The sequence below is a fragment of the Girardinichthys multiradiatus genome, chromosome 22, assembly GCF_021462225.1.
Source record: "Girardinichthys multiradiatus isolate DD_20200921_A chromosome 22, DD_fGirMul_XY1, whole genome shotgun sequence".
In the NCBI taxonomy this organism is placed as follows: domain Eukaryota; kingdom Metazoa; phylum Chordata; class Actinopteri; order Cyprinodontiformes; family Goodeidae; genus Girardinichthys; species Girardinichthys multiradiatus.
In genome coordinates, this window is record NC_061814.1 from 13,276,486 (window position 1) to 13,295,966 (window position 19,481).

Below are 19,481 nucleotides of genomic sequence, written 5' to 3' on the forward strand. Positions count from 1 at the left end.
ACAAACAAGTGGAGTCTATTTACTAGTTAGAGTTCTGCACTGGATTTTGTTTAGGGGTCTAGGATTTTCTGTCCACTTTAAAGTTATGTTCTATTTTGTGTTGGTTTATCAGATGAAATCCCAATAATGTACATTAAAGTTTGTGGAGATAATGTGGCAAAGTGAAAATGTTCTAAGGGTATGAATTCTTTTGAAAGACATGTTATAAGAGTAACTTTCTGGTGGAACCTAATGAGAAATTAGATTTATGTAATCAAAACCTCCCTTTATCTGAGAGAAGTACTGTTATTGCACTGATTTTCAACACTCAAGGACCAACATCATTTCTGAGTTAAATGTAAACTTTTTTTTTATTTTACCACTTTTGCCCAGACTTGATGTACTATTACCTGTAATTTGAGGAGCTAGAAATAAAAACTCAAAGCAATGTCAGATTTGCCAATGGCTGTATTTGATGCATTTCTGTTACATAACGGTGAATAAAGACATTTTTCTGGAATGTTTCCATTATAATTATTTCCCATCATATTCGTTAGAGTAAAATATATTACACAAAGTCCCTTTGATTCCTCGTATATCAACATAGAAACAAAGACTAAGAAATATATAAACTGAGCATGTCTACAGTGCTGGATTATAAATGTCTTAATTAAAAGGCACAAGTGCATCACTTCTGGAAATTTTAATGTAGATACACAACAGGTTAAAAGGTTGAACACATCTTCTCATTCAGTGGGTTGTCTTTTTTTATTCCTACCTCTGGGAACTCCTTTTAAGACTGGAAAACCATTCCAGGCGACCACCTCATGAAGCTCATTGAGAGAACGCCAAGAGTGTACAAAACGGTAATCACAGCAAAGTGGAGTTTATCTTGAAGAATACAGAGTTATTTCACAATATTTTTTGCTACATAATTCTGAATACTTTTGCTTCATTGTTTTGATGTATTTACCATCTAGAAAGTCATAAAAATAAGTAAAAGCCATTGAATGACAAAAGGTGGGTTCAAACCTTTGACTGCTAGTGTATAATACATAGATTCCTAATGTGCAGTTATTGTTTTGAATTATCTAAAGATATTGATTAAAAAAAACTAATTCAGGTGACACTGAAAGCATTTCACAATTCATATCTTCAATTCAAAATGACAAAATGCCCTGAGAAGAGTGTCCATCCTTTGCATGACTGATTTAAAGTCTTGTCCACCTGTAACCCTGTACACTGATGTAATTCCCTTATTGAAAAACTAAAAGCTTATTGACAAGAAATAATGAACCCATTTATCTCACGTACATGAGCATTATTCCCTACAAAGAGGTTCCTGGTGAACCCTCTATTTAAAAAAGTAAACTTCAAAACTGACTTAATTCCCTAAACAAAATTACTTCACAAAGAATCAAGCCAAAAACCCACAACAAACAGAAATAGTCATTTTAAGGCGATCTTGATATAAGGCTTTATATGAGCTGTTTAAACACAATGCTGAATCAAAACAATATCATCCATTATTATTTTCTTTGTAAACCTGGAAAACAAACATATCCTGGCACTTTGGTCCAAGTCCTAAAACAAAACTGTGCAACCTGGAGTGGGGTCAGGTGCCAAGTTAAAATGTAGATGAAAATGTGACAAATTCCCGTTTTTGTCACCTTGATTTTCATAGCAAAGTAAACAGCGTTTTACTAAACTTTACACCTTTTTCATTAGTGTAGACCTTTGTTGGTTTAAAACAATGATTTACTGTAGGGGTTTTTGAGTAACAATACATTTAAAGCAATTGGAACATGTTTGCTGGTCTTGGTGTACACTGTGCCAAGCACCTAACAAAGCTTATATAACTGGTTATATTCCAGAATAATGTACTGGCGTTTTTGACTCAACTATGAAGTCTGTGTAGCTGACTGTCAACCTTATCAATCAAAACCAGCTCAACTTTATATTGTCCTTAGACTCTTCATAGGCCACAGAAATTCTGTTTTTATGCTTAGTTGTTTTTGGTAAAATGTTTAAATCCTGTTTTCACTTTAACACAATATGGATCTTCATTATTATGGCTATTCCTAAATTCCTGCAAGTATAAACTCTGCTGCTCAACATCAGCACAGGTCTAACATGTTTCTTACTGAATGAATCTGTGGCTGAATCAGTCCCCGTGAGAGTAGCATGTGTGGACCGCCCATGGTTGCACCTTCCCCCTTCCAAACACCGCGTAGAACAGGGCGCCAAACACGTTGATGGCAGCGGCGATGTAAAACACAGTCTGCCATTCCTCTATAGTGTTCTATGTGATGATGAGCACAGGAATGAATGGATAAAACACAAAGTAAGAAGGACTCTGATCAAAGTAACTGAAACAGCTAGAGACATTGGTTTAACTGTTTAAATTTCATTTTTAGACAAAATTAAATTATCTTCCTTGTACCATCTTCAAGATAAAACTAATGCATTAGTAATATGTTAATTATGCATCAATTAAGAATTTGGCTGTACAGAAACAAAGGCTCAAATGATACTTTACCATGGCATCAGTTTCTTGCAGTAAATAAAACATTAACGGGTGATAGTTTTAGTCCGTGAAGCAATAACTATTTCAGCTTTTAATGTAATTGCCTCATGTGTAGAAGAACTAGTTTTGGGGTTCAACTCAGAAAACAACAAAACAAACACACAAAAATATTCATTTTTCGCGTAAATGTAAAAATTAACCTAGATTGAAACTTTCTGTCTGAAGATGACCGCCCCCAAGTGGTCAAATGTAGAAATAGAAATCTCTTGTAGATCAAACCTTATAGGAAATAATCTGATCAGATGGAAGACTGATGCTTGAGATCCATTGTTTACTGCTGGAGTGAAGCTACTGAGGTGATCTTTATTGGTGTAGTTACCAGAAAATAAATAAAGTCTTAACCAAAAAAAGAAAACGACTGCTTTGAGTAACGAAGCGCATACTTACATTGTGAGTAAGAGCTCTTGCTATGACTGGTCCCACCATGCCAGGAATGGTGGCAAAAGTGTTGGTGATTCCCAGCAGAATACCTGCATACCTGTAAATATACATGTATGAAAGTCACAATTGATCTACATAATACATTTAATAACATTCTTGAAAATACTAATTTCTTTGCTGTTTATTAAAATGATATGACTTAGGGCCAAATAATTGAATAGTGATTAGAGAGAACACAGTCGCTTTTAATATAGCAATTTTTACAGGGAAAAAATACTCAATTGTACCAGTATTGTACTTGTTTACTCCCTTTTCTTTTAAAGATTAATTTTGTTTTCTTAAAGTAATCTATTACACTCACATTATTAGATACAACTGTTCCAATGCTTAAGACAAATAACAAATCATCCAGTCACATCCCAGCAATTCAATGCTATTATGTCAACAAGGACCAAAATCTCTTAAGAATGTTTCTGATGCCTTGTTGAATCTATGCCATGAAGAATTAAAGGCAAAAGAGGATCCAACCCAATACTAGCAAGGTGTACCTAACAAATTGGCCAATGTGGAATATTTTGCTGACAGGCATCATGCTTACGAAGGAGCGATGTCGAGGTGGTTGATGTTAAAGCCAGAGGCTGACACTCCACCCAGAGCAGAGGAGATGGTAAGGAAAGTCACGGCCAATTTATAATTACAGCCTGTATATCCTGCTGCCACCAAGAACACTGCTGGCCCAATCATACCTGCAGAAACGGTACAAGAAAATGTCTTTACCTCGCATAAAAGATGCAAAACCATCTAAACATTTATTATTACCAATCAGAGAGAAGGACTTCCTGACGGTGACTGTCCGATAGAGGCAGGTTTCTTGCAGGTAATCAGCAACTTGGCCACTCAGCACAGCCATCAGAGCGCAGCCCATGTACGGCAAAGCTGAGAGAAATCCATTCTGTCAGGGACAAAATATATATTTCTTTCTTAGTATATCATTTCCTGCCTGGGTTTATTAGCAATACCCTAACATACTTCTGTCAGTCCTTGTAAAGCCTTTCTCACCTCCTGTATGCTGAATCCCAGTATGTCATTCATATAGGTTGGCAGGAGAGTGAGGAGTGTGTAGAAGGTCCAGTTGTAGGAAAAGTGAGCTACAACGATGGCCGACAGTGGCACAGATGTTACGATGGCTCGCCAGGGGATGTAGCCTGCAGTGGTAGACAGCTGAAAGAAAGGGATAAATAACTGAAAGGGGAAAAGTTCCTTGCTTCGTATAGTCTCTTTGGTTAACGTTAGATCAGACATTGCTTATTATGCGTGGCACAGCTGCTTCCATGATTTCATATAATCCTACTGCTGTGTTTATCAGCTAAGCACAGGTTGAAGACTTTCATCAGAAGGTGAGGCCTTAAAATACAACTTTAATCAGTTCAGTGATGTAAAGAGAAAGAAGGTGTTAAAGGAAGAAGTAGTTTACCAAGGCCCATGCCTACAGTCAACCTGCTTTATTTTTCTAAATAAAACAGTGGTTCTAAGTGGTGAACTTTGTCTCCCCCTGCAGGTGTAAAATATAAGCTGCTTTTCACAGATGAAAGTTTGCTAGAAGTGCAACCATGTGACGAATGTATATTGAACAAAGACATTTCTTAAAGAATTGTATCTGATAGTTTAAATGTGTCAAACGTATTGAACAAAAATTACTGATTAAAAATCAAGTTCATTCATTAAAATGGAAACCAACATCATGTTTGGCTGCAGTAACTAAAATAAAAATCCTCAATGACATTTGATTGTTTTTTAATAAATTATTTGCTTCAGGTTTTAAGTGATGACACATTGAAGTCATGTTTTTGTTTTTTTATTAAATCAGGGAGCTTTTATACCTCCATAAATAGTTTTTAATGGTAATTTTTACATCTTAAGATCATCACATCAAAACTATGACAAACTCTAACATTGTGCATTTCAACAATACTCTATTAATCCCCAGGTTAAAATTTATAGTAACTTGAACTCTTTAAGTTTCTCCAAAGAGATGTAGATGCTGATGGCTCCAGGCGGTCTGTATCGGAGCAGATCTGAAGAGGACTGACTGAAGTCACTCTGTTAATGCATTACTGCCTCATTAAAAGGATGCCCAGGGTTATCCATTACGTTCTCTATTTTATCAAGCATCGGTGAGCACTGTTTAAACTCCATGTTCTATCTAGCTAATTTTGCTGCTGACCATGTCCATGTGTTAATGGCCAAAGTCCACCCATCTTCTGATGACTACTCCAGGCAGGATAATGCTTTATTTTTGAATTATTTGAATTAGATAGGTTAAAATGTAAAAAAAAAAAAAAAAAGGCGAGCCATGGCTAAAACTTTAAAACATATAATCTATGCAGTAAAGTGCTTGTGAAGTTTTACTGTATAGTAGATGCACACTGCTAAGATGCTGTGGTTGCATGTTTTATATAAGCTGTTTATCAGCAGTCTGTAAACTGCAGATTCATTGCTGGTTTAGTCTCCAAACTACTGAACGAGACAGATAAGAAAACTTCTGTAATATCCTGAGATTTTGTAACAAAGTCAGTCCAGTGGACCAGAAATGTCTGAAAGGCATTTGGGGATACCTCATTTTTGAGAGAATTTGTGATATAAAGTCTCTCCTCCTCTGATATTCGGGGATGGCTGTTTGGGCTGTCAAAGACGAGAAAAGCCCACAGGATGAACCACACCAAGCCAAAAGCACCTGGACAAACACACAGACACTTGTTTTACCAAAAACTGAAGTCTTCATCGCATACATGATTGCACACAGGCAAAGGTGTGCCTTTTATAGACTATAATGTTCAGAAAGGACAGCGCAGCAATTTTAAAGCAGGCCTTCAGTCAGCAAGAAGCAAATGCAGTGGAACTTGCGAATGGTTTTATCAGCGAGCGCAGTTTCCTCTTCAATCTGCTTAATCATCGTTTCCACAAAGCAAAGAGGAACCAAACAGCTGATTCTGTGATGACACATCACTGAAAACAGCCTTTATCACTCAAAAACAATTAAGACATCAGGTGTCATTTACCTTCTTGGTCTGCTTTGTTGTAATGCTACATAACTTAATCATCTTAACACCTTCCTTTAAAGCAGGACACATTAGAAACTCACAAAAAGCTGATCACAACTCTTCATATATAACAAAAAGACAAAACGGCATACTTGCTTTGCTAAGATGGCCTTTCAGCAATCAATTAAGGCCATTTAGTGGCCTGTTTCAAAACGTAATGTAACACAACTCTTACTACACATAGTAGCAGATTAGAAAACTGATCTTCAACTACTGACATTCCTCACATATTACCAAATAAGTAGAAGACATAGGGCCAGCCCATGTAGAAGCAGATTTCACCAGAGAGAGGAAGAACTACGACGGTACCGAGCTGGGCTCCTGGGATGGAGGAGAAAAGACAAACATCACAGTCAGCAACAGCTGATAGACTGCAGGACTATCTGTATGTATTCAGAGACATAAGAACTTTTGATACTGTAGTGATTGGATTGGAGAGAAAGGAGTCATACAGCAGTTTTTAGGTATATCATTAGGTAATGCATGAGAACCCTTAGAGATTGTGATGGTAAAATAGGACATTCAGAATTATTGTGGATAAATTATTGCGATAAATTGAGCTGTGACATAAAACCATGAATTAGCAACAAAACTCCTCAGAAACAGGAACTTTGATCAACCTCATCACAGATGGGATTGCCTTCAGAGTATTATGCAGAAAAAGACCTAATCAAATTATATTTTGGAAATGGATTTAGCACTAAGGCTATTCTTGTGATTTCAGTTCAGAAACTATATTATCATAAACATCAGGACTTCGAAGAAGCGTTGCACTGAATTCAGCTAAATTAGAGAGAAACCATGCAGATAATTAACTTGCTGATATAAATGTACATACAGGTCCTTCTCAAAATATTAGCATGTTGTGATAAAGTTCATTATTTTCCATAATGTCATGATGAAAATTTAACATTCATATATTTTAGATTCATTGAACACTAACTGAAATATTTCAGGTCTTTTATTGTCTTAATACGGATGATTTTGGCATACAGCTCATGAAAACCCCAAATTCCTATCTCAGAAAATTAGCATATCATTAAAAGGGTCTCTAAACGAGCTATGAACCTAATCATCTGAATCAACGAGTTAACTCTAAACACCTGCAAAAGATTCCTGAGGCCTTTAAAACTCCCAGCCTGGTTCATCACTCAAAACCCCAATCATGGGTAAGACTGCCGACCTGACTGCTGTCCAGAAGGCCACTATTGACACCTTCAAGCAAGAGGGTAAGACACAGAAAGACATTTCTGAACGAATAGGCTGTTCCCAGAGTGCTGTATCAAGGCACCTCAGTGGGAAGTCTGTGGGAAGGAAAAAGTGTGGCAGAAAACGCTGCACAACGAGAAGAGGTGACCGGACCCTGAGGAAGATTGTGGAGAAGGGCCGATTCCAGACCTTGTGGGACCTGCGGAAGCAGTGGACTGAGTCTGGAGTAGAAACATCCAGAGCCACCGTGCACAGGCGTGTGCAGGAAATGGGCTACAGGTGCCGCATTCCCCAGACCTGGGCTACAGAGAAGCAGCACTGGACTGTTGCTCAGTGGTCCAAAGTACTTTTTTCGGATGAAAGCAAATTCTGCATGTCATTCGGAAATCAAGGTGCCAGAGTCTGGAGGAAGACTGGGGAGAAGGAAATGCCAAAATGTCAGAAGTCCAGTGTCAAGTACCCACAGTCAGTGATGGTCTGGGGTGCCGTGTCAGCTGCTGGTGTTGGTCCACTGTGTTTTATCAAGGGCAGGGTCAATGCAGCTAGCTATCAGGAGATTTTGGAGCACTTCATGCTTCCATCTGCTGAAAAGCTTTATGGAGATGAAGATTTCATTTTTCAGCACGACCTGGCACCTGCTCACAGTGCCAAAACCACTGGTAAATGGTTTACTGACCATGGTATCACTGTGCTCAATCGGCCTGCCAACTCTCCTGACCTGAACCCCATAGAGAATCTGTGGGATATTGTGAAGAGAACGTTGAGAGACTCAAGACCCAACACTCTGGATGAGCTAAAGGCCGCTATCGAAGCATCCTGGGCCTCCATAAGACCTCAGTGCCACAGGCTGATTGCCTCCATGCCACGCCGCATTGAAGCAGTCATTTCTGCAAAAGGATTCCCGACCAAGTATTGAGTGCATAACTGTACATGATTATTTGAAGGTTGACGTTTTTTGTATTAAAACACTTTTCTTTTATTGGTCGGATGAAATATGCTAATTTTGTGAGATAGGAATTTTGGGTTTTCATGAACTGTATGCCAAAATCATCCGTATTAAGACAATAAAAGACCTGAAATATTTCAGTTAGTGTGCAATGAATCTAAAATATATGAATGTTAAATTTTCATCATGACATTATGGAAAATAATGAACTTTATCGCAATATGCTAATATTTTGAGAAGGACCTGTACATAATCAGTGGTTTACTGTAATGTTTGCATTCTGATGAGACATAAACCCACAAGATTGGTCACAGGACAATGTTAGCAGTGTTAGGAATATTAATCCAATCAGTGTTGGCTTTTACATGGCTCTAAATCAGGATAAGGGAAATATAATGGAAAAGTCCATCAAACCATCAAAGTTTTAATGTGTTCAAAGGGTCTTCAAGGCCAAAAGCTGGAAAATGAAAATATTTAACATTTTTGAACATTAATTTCAGGCCAAAAATTGACTTCAGTAGAATTTGGCGGACAACAGTGACAACCTAAGTCACAAAGAGACAGTTATGTAACCTATTTTTCCTGTACTTCTACTAACCAATGTATGAAATGGTGAGTAGTCGGCTTCTTTCCAGTGGGGGGGCCCACGCTGCCCACATGGTGTACATCGCTGGGAATGTGACACCCTGAATGCAAAAAATTCAACGTTACAAAGAATCTGCTGCATTTTCAGGGAAAATCCAATTACTTTTTTTGTTTTTAATGTCTTTATTTATGGTGCCAAGCAAAAGTAAAAAAAAAAAACAACCTGTGAAGCTTTTAACACATCTGCTAGCTTTGGACAATTTTATCGTATCTCTTGCTTAACGTGAAGAATTTTTCTCCTGAAAGGTGAACCACTGCCTCATGTCCTTTCCAGCCTCTAACAAGTTTTCTGCTGGGATTATCCTGTTCTTAGCTCCGTCCCTCTTCCCATTAATTTCTCAACATTTTCCTTCTCTCTATTGATAAAAAAAGCTTCCCACAGCATGTTGCTGCCTTCAATCATGTAAAGATGACACGTTCGTGGTGGTGTTCAGTTTTAGTTCCTGCTGTGCAGAGTTTTGCACGTGGGCCGAAAGGTTCTCCACAACTCTATCCCTGTTTTCCTTTGTTAATCGCATAAAATCCATTGAAACTGTTGTTCTGACATGACAAAGGTTATGGTGTATGAATACTTTTGCAAAGTACTGAAAAGGTTCCAGTGAACTCCAACTGTTAACAAATATATTGAAAGAAAAGTATCCAGCTGAAAGAGCCAAAAGAGATACCTCATGTGGCAATGTGTTACCTGTGAAACGTTTTTTCCTCAGAAAGATTTTTTAATAAAAAAGGCAAAGATTTGGGACATACTTGTTTGCTGAACATGGACTCAAAGCTTTTTTTTTTTAAAGGAAAATTGGCAGCAAATCTGCACTTTTATCTATATTTTAAATATTGTGCTTTTTATAAACACTATATAAACTTCAGAGGAAGTTTTACCAATGGGTATTTTGCCATAAATACTATAGTGAAACTTAAGTTGAACATATGCTGTTTTTTCTCTTTATTTGTGCAATAATAGATTAAGACAAAGATCGAGAAAAAAGACTAACCAACTAACAACAGCGTCTCCCATCAATATGAAACTCACATACCTCTCCAATCCCCTCCAGCACTCTCACAGCAATGAAGTAACTGGCACCCAGATCGGCAGCCAGCGGCGTGAGCAGCGTGAAGAGGACCGTTCCCAGAATACCAAATCCCATCAGCCACTTGGCTCCAAAGCGGCCGGCCAGGTAGCCCCCCGGGATCTGTGTCAGGATGTAGCCGTAGAAAAACGAACCCAGGATCCATCCCTGAGTTGCAGAGTCCCAGTTGTACACACTGGCCTGAAATAAGAGTTATACTCAAAAACTGCTTACACTCAATTAGAATTTTGAATATTTTTCCTAGAAACAATCTTTGCTAATTTACCTATCACAAAAAAATGAGGCCAGCACGTGTCATCACAAGGGTCCATAAAATCGCAACAATTAATAGGTAGCATTTGCAGTGGCACTGTGACAATATTACCAGAGTTGTTGCATGTTTTCTAAATTCTCCACAGTGACGCTACATTAAATAAACATGCTACTTGACATTCACCGTCTAGTCATCTAAAGGCGGAAACACACTTAAACAGCGAGATTACAGCTACAAAATGGACAGGAAGTGAAGGAAAACACCCAGTGGCTGAAATACTCACTGACTGGTTGTGTTTGGGTGCCGCAGGGCTGTCATGAGGGGCGCAAACCGAGCCACTGTGATTGCCGCCGGCTTGGTGGGTGTTATTGAGCATGTCCACCATCGCCACGCTGAGGTTCACCCTCAAAGAGTAGACCACGAAGAATCCATAGCTGGAGAGCAAGGCCAAGCCGTAGCGTGAAGAACAACAGGCTGGGGCTGAAGGTCGGAGGAGAAACGCAAAAAAACAGCAGTGAGAGCTGGCTGACAGATGCTCCTGGCCTATTAATCTAGCTCTGTAATACCTTTGTTTTTAAAACAGTTTCAATGCTTTTTTGACATTGAAAGCAGACCCACTTTCAGTCTGAACAAAAAGTAGTGAAAGTAAGGTTTTTAACCTACTTTACAGCTTTACTTGCACTGCCATACTTGCACAATGATCACCTGCACTGTTGTATTGCTCTTGCATCTTATACTGCTCTATACTTACTCTCACTCACTTAAAACTGAGCACATATATTTATATTATATCGTAGATATGTTTATACTGTTTAATTTGTACTGTATTGCACCGACTACGCCAAAGCAAATTCCTTGCATGTCCAAAAACGTACTTGGCAATAAAGCTTTTCTGATTCTGATTCTGATTAAAATTGTTTTTGTTCATTACAAAATTACTCCAGTCATCTGATGTGTTTATATACACACACAATCGCCTTTCATTTGATATATTTTCACCTTAAGTATACCAAACCAATTAGAAAATCGGTGACAAATAAAAGCCTTGGTATCTCTTTAACACAGACAACTAGATACAGTAGTTTAAATGACTGACAAAGTGAGACACAGCAGCCTGTGACATTGGATTTTTTTTTTTATTGTTTTAGATACATTTTTGGTTGAATAATATATATTATAACTGAGATATAGATATAAGCAAAAAATACTGATTATTGTTGTTCAAACAAATAAATCAGTCAACTGACTTGAAATGCTGAATATTTTGTAAGAATCTTTATTCATTTGAGTGAATACATGCAACACAAAATAACATAACACTAATATAAAAAAAATAAATGCTCACTATTACTTCCTATTTAATTTTTACAGCAACTTTTGTCCACCTTTAAAACAAATTTAACCTTGTCCTTTGAATGCACAAGTAGTTGTTTCAATACTGTTATCACTTGATTTGCATACCAACTGTTACTTTGCATGAAGTAAAGATACCTACCATTCTACTTCGAATGTATCACAACCTGTATTAGAGTTAGAAAGCACCACTTCCTCAAACTGTATTCACAGGAACAGGGCACCTCTCGCTGCAAGGCTTTGTGGGAAGAAGTCAACTACAGGTGGTGTGTGAAAACACTCCTGCTCGTAGCTACAACCTGTGCTTTGCATGCCTTATGCTACTGCTTCACACAGGCCACGTCCTGCCCTAAGATTCAGTTACGACACTGGTCCGATAGATGAAGATAAATGGTAAGATTCGGCTTGATTCGCTGAAATATTGTCAAGAATTTGGTACGATTAACAAGAATGTTAGGAATCGGTTAACAATATGCCAAATGCATCCAAGAATCGGGTATGATTCAATTTGAATTGATTACTATTCTGGACAATTTGTGGGATTTTTCATCAGGATACAATAAAAAGTGATGAGGCAGAAGTGACTTCTTTATGTGATGACTGCTGATATTTAGATGTTAAAATGTCTTAAATTAAGTTTTTGCTAATAAAATCTAGTCAAGTTTATTTATTTAGCGCTTTTCAGCAACAAGGCACTCAAGGCGCTGTACATACGGAAAAACATTACAATGATACAGAAAATCAAACAGGTAATTTAAGAAAAAATATAAATAAAATAAAGAGAATAGAATGATGGACAAGAAAATGAAAGGAAATTTGGACTGAAAACGCAACTAATCATGCCTAGATGGCCCAGTCAAAGGCCACTCTAAACAAATAGGTTTTAAATCTTGATTTAAAGCAACTTAGGGTTTTGGCGCTTTTACAGTTTTCTGGGAGTTTATTCCAGATTAGTGGAGCATAAGAACTAAAAGATGCTTCTCCATGTTTGGTTCTGGTTCTGGTTCTGCAGAGTAGATATGAGTCAGGAGACCTGAGAGGTCTGGGTGGTTGATCCACTTACAACAAGTCTGTAATGTATTTTGGTGCTAAGCCATTCAGTGATTTATAGACTAACAGAAGTATTTTAAAGTCTATTCTCTGAGCTACAGGGAGCCAGTGTAGGGACTTTAGAACCGGGGTGATCTGCTCCACTTTCTTAGTTCTAGTGAGGACGCGGGCAGCAGCGTTCTGGATCAACTGCAGCTGTCTGATCCACCTTTTAGGCAGACCTGTGAAGACACCATTGCAGTAATCAATTCTCCTAAAGATGAACGCATGAATTAGTTTTTCAAGGTCCTGCTGAGACATTAGTCCTTTAATTCTGGAGATGTTCTTTAGGTGATAGAAGGCCGACCTTGTTACTGTCTTTATGTTCCTCTGAAGGTTCAGGTCTGAGTCCATCACTACACCCAGGTTTCCAGCCTGACTGGTGGTTTCTAGCTGTATTAACTGAAGCTGTGTGCTAACTTTTAAACGCTCTTCTATAAACCTAAGTGCTTGTTTTGGACATAAAATGTAATAACCCAAATAAAAAAATACTCTAATATTTCTTATTTATTAAAAATATATTTTGTTTTGGTGTTTAACTTTTTTATTCATAATTTTTTCTTAATTATTATTTGATTTGGGAAGTTTTAGTGGGTACAAAGACCCTGGGTGGTCGAGCCAATGCTTCGATTGATTTAAGAACAAATAGAAATGCTTTGTTAACTTTTATCCCACTGACGAAAATTGGTAGTAGGAGCTCGTCGTCTCTAAGTACACTTTAAAGTTAAACTGAGAAATCTGCTCTTGCCTTCTTGACCACCGACTTAAACACCGGTTACAGTACTAATGTTAGCCTATTAGCTGCAGAGTTTTTTTTTTGTCTCACCTCTCTGGACTTTATCTTCTTGTGTTCGGCTTAGGAGCGGCTTTTGTTGCTCGTCTCCCTCGGCGTCAGACGCGTACCGCTCCATGTTTTCAGCAGAAGGTGACTTGCGGAGGGTAGACGGACAGGTAGGGAACCATCACTGAGGACAGAGTCAGAGCAAACAAAGCCTGCCTAAAAAAATACAAAGTAAGTCATGTGATCCGTGTCAGCAGACAGGAAGTAATGTTGTATGGCAAGTAGGTTTATCATATAACAGGTGCTTCAAAACACCTGACCTTTTTAGGGTTTTATTGTTTTGCTATTTTTTCACAGTTTTTTTCAGGTCATATCATATAACAATTTTTCTTATTAAGGGAAGAAGGCCATCCAAATTAACCTGTCCATTGTAAAAATATAGCCCATTGCCTTGTTGAATCACAACTTTGTCTGATCAAATTGTAATTAACTGACACCTTGTGACACCATCTCTTAAATAAAACCTGTCTGACAAGATGAAGTAGACTAAAACTTTTTTCCCCATTAAAAATACTCCTGGATCAGTGCTTCTGTGCATTTTTTGTGTCCCGGTTCTCTCAAACCCCCAGTCGGTCGTGGCAGATGGCCACTCACACTGAGCCTCTGCTGGAGGTTTCTTCCTGTTAAAAGGGAGTTTTTCCTCTCCACTGTCGCTACATGCATGTTCAGTAAGAGGGATTGCTGCAAAGTCAACGCCAGTGACTGTCTATTGTCGCTACATGCTCATCCAGGACGAGTGAATGCTGAAGGTCACTGACTCGATGCAATCTGCTGGGTTTCCTTAGGTAGAAAAACTTTTTAACAAATTTGAATAAAATCCAAATCTGATTGCACCATTTGATGGTTGGGATTAATTTGAATGTATGTACCCGACTTTAAATCTGCATGATTCGATTGAAATGACTTTGTAAACTACATTGAAATGACATGTTGTGATTTGGCATTACATAAATAAAACTGAATTGAATTGAATTAAAAGGTCCCAAAAGGCTAACTTCAAAAAATGATTGAAAACAAATTAATCAGTCAGCAAAGGGTTAGGCTATATAGCCATTAAATGGCTAACCATAATCCACAAATGGGGAACATATGGAACAGAGGTAAACTTTTTCAGGATTGGCCGGTCTCCCAAAATAAAAATAAAAATGGACATAACATTGGCATAATTAGGGAAAGGAAAGAAAAGTTGGACTACAGACTGAAATTAATTATGTTTCAGTTAATAGTTTAAATAGAACTATCAAAAGCAACTCTAAACAAAAGGGATATTAACCTTGATTTAAAAGAACTGAGGGTTTTAACATTTCTGCAGTTTTTGGATTTGATAGAAATTATTCGAGAATAAGAACTGAATGCTGCTTCTCCAAATTTGGTTCTGTTGATGCAGAGTAGACTTGACACAGAAGATCCGAGTGGTCTGGAAGGTTGATAAAGTGACAACAAATCTTTAATGTAGTTTGTTGCTAAGCCATTCAGTCATAATCAGAAGTATTTTTAAGTATATTTTCTGAGATACAAGGAGCCAGTCTAAGGACTTTGGGGTAATGTGCTCCACTTTCTTAGTTTTAGTGAGGATGCGGGCAGCAGTATTCTGGATCAGCTGCAGCTGTCTAATTGACTTTTTAGGCAGACCTGTGAAGACGCTGTTGCAGTAATCAATTTGACCAATGAATAATGCATGGGTGAGTTTTTCCAAGATCCTATAGAGACATTAGTTCTTTAATCCTGGAAAAGGAAGCATGATTTAACAATAAGAAAGAGACTGACAAAAATGGTAACAAGAGAGAGATACAAAAACAACTTGATTGATTGCTGATATTTGCTGTCTTGCAGTAATGCCTGAAGGGGAACGTCCGGCCATCGGTTCATAACATTAAGTTCAAGCACACTTGGGCTATGCAACTGGACAATGATCTGAAGCACGCCATCAAGTCCACCTTTAAATGGCTCAAAGAACCGAAAATGTTTAGGAGTGGCCTAGTCTAAGCCTGTACCTAAATCCAATTGAGATGTTTTGGCATGACCTTAAACAGATGGTTCATGCTTGAAAACCCATCAGTGTGGATTCATCACAACAATTTTGCAAATAAGATTGGGCTAAAAGTTGGGCGAGAACTCCCCCACAGTGAAATAAAAGACTCATTGCTAGTTATCTTAAACAATTTTTTGGCAGCTGTTGTAACCAAGAACGACACAACCAGTTATAAGATTTTGGGAGCAATTAAATTTTTTTAGACAGGGTCAGGCCTATATAGATTTTCTAATATTATCATTTGGAAACAACATTTTTGTGTTTACTCGGGTTATCTTTTTTTTTTAAATCTCAGCCCACTATTCATGAAGCAAATTAATTTAAATTAATTTCCAAGTAAATTCCAATCAGTAAAACTCATTTGCCTGCGATGCACAACTAAATCCCCAAGGTTTAGATTCAACTTTCCGAATAATATAAATGTACATACGGTCGAATTACAATTTAATTTAGTAGGCCTACGTAGTTTATGCAAAAAAGAGAGTCAGTATTTTTGTTGCTATATGCTGTGTGTGACACACAGGAGGCGGTTACACAAACATATTCTGTGGGTATTCCTGTTATTGTGGGAAGTCTAACTCGGCAAGCTGGAGGCAGAGAAGAACAGAGGATTCAAACCACAAATTAGGCAAAAACAGTTTACCACATCTAACTTTTCTCTACAGTAAAGTTAAATGTAGCCAGAATACCAGCACAGACGTTTACTATAACTCACACAGAAGGTGATTTTACTTCATTTTTTCAGAGGAGATGTTGTGCAGCAACTTTATTTTAACATATTAGAGCGTGACTCCTGTTAAAGATCAGCTTTATGTTTCCACTAATCAGTCTCAATTTCTGACAATAAATAACATGAATGAGAGCATGAATTTGGCCATCTCATAATAAAGTTAAATAATGTGACGCCAGAAATTGAGAGAGAATCACATGGCAGTGAGCTGATTAAAATTTATATGTAAAAATGTGATACAAAATACCCTACTTGCCACATGGGGTCATGTTTTCAGAAGACTTTCTCCTCTGATAACCTAAGAATTTAAAATAGAACATAGAGTATAGAGTAGGTCTCAAAGGTGTTGACACTCCTTTTAAATTGCCAGTTTTTTGTGATTTAAAAAATGAGACAACAAAATGTAAAAAGGTTAAAAACTTTTTAAAAACTACTTCCACCTTTCTCATGAAGCATATCCCGCACCATATAACAGGAAAACACATTTATTTTCAGACAAAGTGCCTGATTAGCCTGGTTGCATAAATATGCACACCCTTAAAATAAAAATTTGCTGAAGCATCTTTTGGTTAAAACCCGCATTCAGCCTTGGTAGGAGTCGATAAGCATACCAATCTTGACTTGATAAAACCAAAATCAAGATGTTCCACCCTTCCTTGCAAAAGCTCTCCAAATCTGTAAAATTGTGAGAGCATATCTTGTCAGCCTTCCTCTTGATATGACTCCAGAGATTAGTTTTGGACTTGGCTCTGCCATTCCACAATTTTCATTTTCTTCTAGTGAGGTCATTCTTTTCTTACTTGAATTGAAAGTATGTTATTATTCGATGTAATGCTGAAAAATGAAATCCTACTTCCTGTACAGGTCCTTCTCAAAATATTAGCATATTGTGATAAAGTTCATTATTTTCCATAATGTCATGATAAAAATTTAACATTCATATATTTTTGATTCATTGCACACTGACTGAAATATTTCAGGTCTTTTATTGTCTTAATACGGATGATTTTGGCATACAGCTCATGAAAACCCAAAATTCCTATCTCACAAAATTAGCATATTTCATCCGACCAATAAAAGAAAAGTGTTTTTAATACAAAAAACGTCAACCTTCAAATAATCATGTACAGTTATGCACTCAATACTTGGTCGGGAATCCTTTTGCAGAAATGACTGCTTCAATGCGGCAGGGCATGGAGGCAATCAGCCTGTGGCACTGCTGAGGTCTTATGGAGGCCCAGGATGCTTCGATAGCGGCCTTTAGCTCATCCAGAGTGTTGGGTCTTGAGTCTCTCAACGTTCTCTTCACAATATCCCACAGATTCTCTATGGGGTTCGGGTCAGTAGAGTTGGCAGGCCAATTGAGCACAGTGATACCATGGTCAGTAAACCATTTACCAGTGGTTTTGGCACTGTGAGCAGGTGCCAGGTCGTGCTGAAAAATGAAATCTTCATCTCCATAAAGCTTTTCAGCAGATGGAAGCATGAAGTGCTCCAAAATCTCCTGATAGCTAGCTGCATTGACCCTGCCCTTGATAAAACACAGTGGACCAACACCAGCAGCTGACACGGCACCCCAGACCATCACTGACTGTGGGTACTTGACACTGGACTTCTGGCATTTTGGCAATTCCTTCTCCCCAGTCTTCCTCCAGACTGTGACACCTTGATTTCCGAATGACATGCAGAATTTGCTTTCATCCGAAAAAAGTACTTTGGACCACTGAGCAACAGTCCAGTGCTGCTTCTCTGTAGCCCAGGTCAGGCGCTTCTGCCGCTGTTTCTGGTTCAAAAGTGGCTTGACCTGGGGAATGCGGCACCTGTAGCCCATTTCCTGCACACGCCTGTGCACGGTGGCTCTGGATGTTTCTACTCCAGACTCAGTCCACTGCTTCCGCAGGTTCCCCAAGGTCTGGAATCGGCCCTTCTCCACAATCTTCCTCAGGGTCCGGTCACCTCTTCTCGTTGTGCAGCGTTTTCTGCCACACTTTTTCCTTCCCACAGACTTCCCACTGAGGTGCCTTGATACAGCACTCTGGGAACAGCCTATTCGTTCAGAAATTTCTTTCTGTGTCTTACCCTCTTGCTTGAGGGTGTCAATAGTGGCCTTCTGGACAGCAGTCAGGTCGGCAGTCTTACCCATGATTGGGGTTTTGAGTGATGAACCAGGCTAGGAGTTTTAAAGGCCTCAGGAATGTTTTGCAGGTGTTTAGAGTTAACTCGTTGATTCAGATGATTAGGTTCATAGCTCGTTTAGAGACCCTTTTAATGATATGCTAATTTTGTGAGATAGGAATTTTGGGTTTTCCTGAGCTGTATGCCAAAATCATCCGTATTAAGACAATAAAAGACCTGAAATATTTCAGTTAGTGTGCAATGAATCTAAAATATATGAATGTTAAATTTTCATCATTACATTATGGAAAATAATGAACTTTATCACAATATGCTAATATTTTGAGAAGGACCTGTATAGCTTTCTAGCAGGGCCAGTTCCATGTGAAGAAAAGCGGCCCGGAGCATGATGCAACTACCCCCTTGTTTCACTGTGGGTATGGTGTTTTTGTTTTGTTTTTTTGTTTATGTGCCAAATGTACCTTTTGGAATTGCCAACCAAAAATGTACGTTTAGTTTAATCAGAAACTCAGAAACGCACATTTTAGCCACAGCTTTTATCCTGCTCTTATGGGTTCACTATAATTGATGTTAGGTGTGTACATACTAATAACTGGATCAAAAGATGCATAAAACCAAGTTATTTGTCTAATGACATGCACATTTATCAATCACTTTATGGCAACTATTTTACTTATGTGTTCCTTTTGCTTCTAACAGGTCTGTTTGTTGTGTATAGTAACAAAGGAGAAATGTTAAAATAATGGCTGAAGTAGTTTTACAAATTCTGTTTTTTTTTTGGTCGAATTTTTTTAAAATCATGGGATGGATTTATACACTTTTGAGAGCCACTGTATGAATTACATTCTTAAACCAAGAATCAGTGGATGGGTTTTTGCTTGCTGATGAGACCCCAAGCAGTTTTAAAGAATTCATATCTGAGAAGAATTGCACTATAGCATCACGGTACAAAACATGATTCAATTTCGCCTGCTTTATCAGATTCATTTTAGCTAAAAACAAATAAAATATGAATTTACTTGTCTTTATATCCAAAGATCAAACCAAAGAGAATTTATAAAAGCACTTAAAAAGGAGATTGCTTGCAGATGAACTTTAGCATTTCCATTTACTG

The 19,481-nt window shown here is 38.0% G+C and overlaps 1 protein-coding gene across 1 annotated transcript; it reads right to left on the bottom strand.

Annotated features, from left to right (window-relative positions):
- Positions 1-429: 429 nt before the first annotated feature.
- Positions 430-13,648, bottom strand: slc17a5 (solute carrier family 17 member 5). Its single transcript, XM_047350635.1, has 11 exons — positions 13,455-13,648; positions 10,470-10,666; positions 9,880-10,113; positions 8,802-8,889; positions 6,283-6,369; positions 5,563-5,681; positions 4,007-4,168; positions 3,767-3,899; positions 3,546-3,693; positions 2,954-3,044; positions 430-2,281 (listed from the first exon to the last, which is right to left on the bottom strand). Exons 1-11 carry the CDS (start codon positions 13,537-13,539, stop codon positions 2,144-2,146), a joined length of 1,482 nt encoding a protein of 493 aa, XP_047206591.1. The 5' UTR covers positions 13,540-13,648; the 3' UTR covers positions 430-2,143.
- Between the last annotated feature and the right edge of the window lie 5,833 nt (positions 13,649-19,481).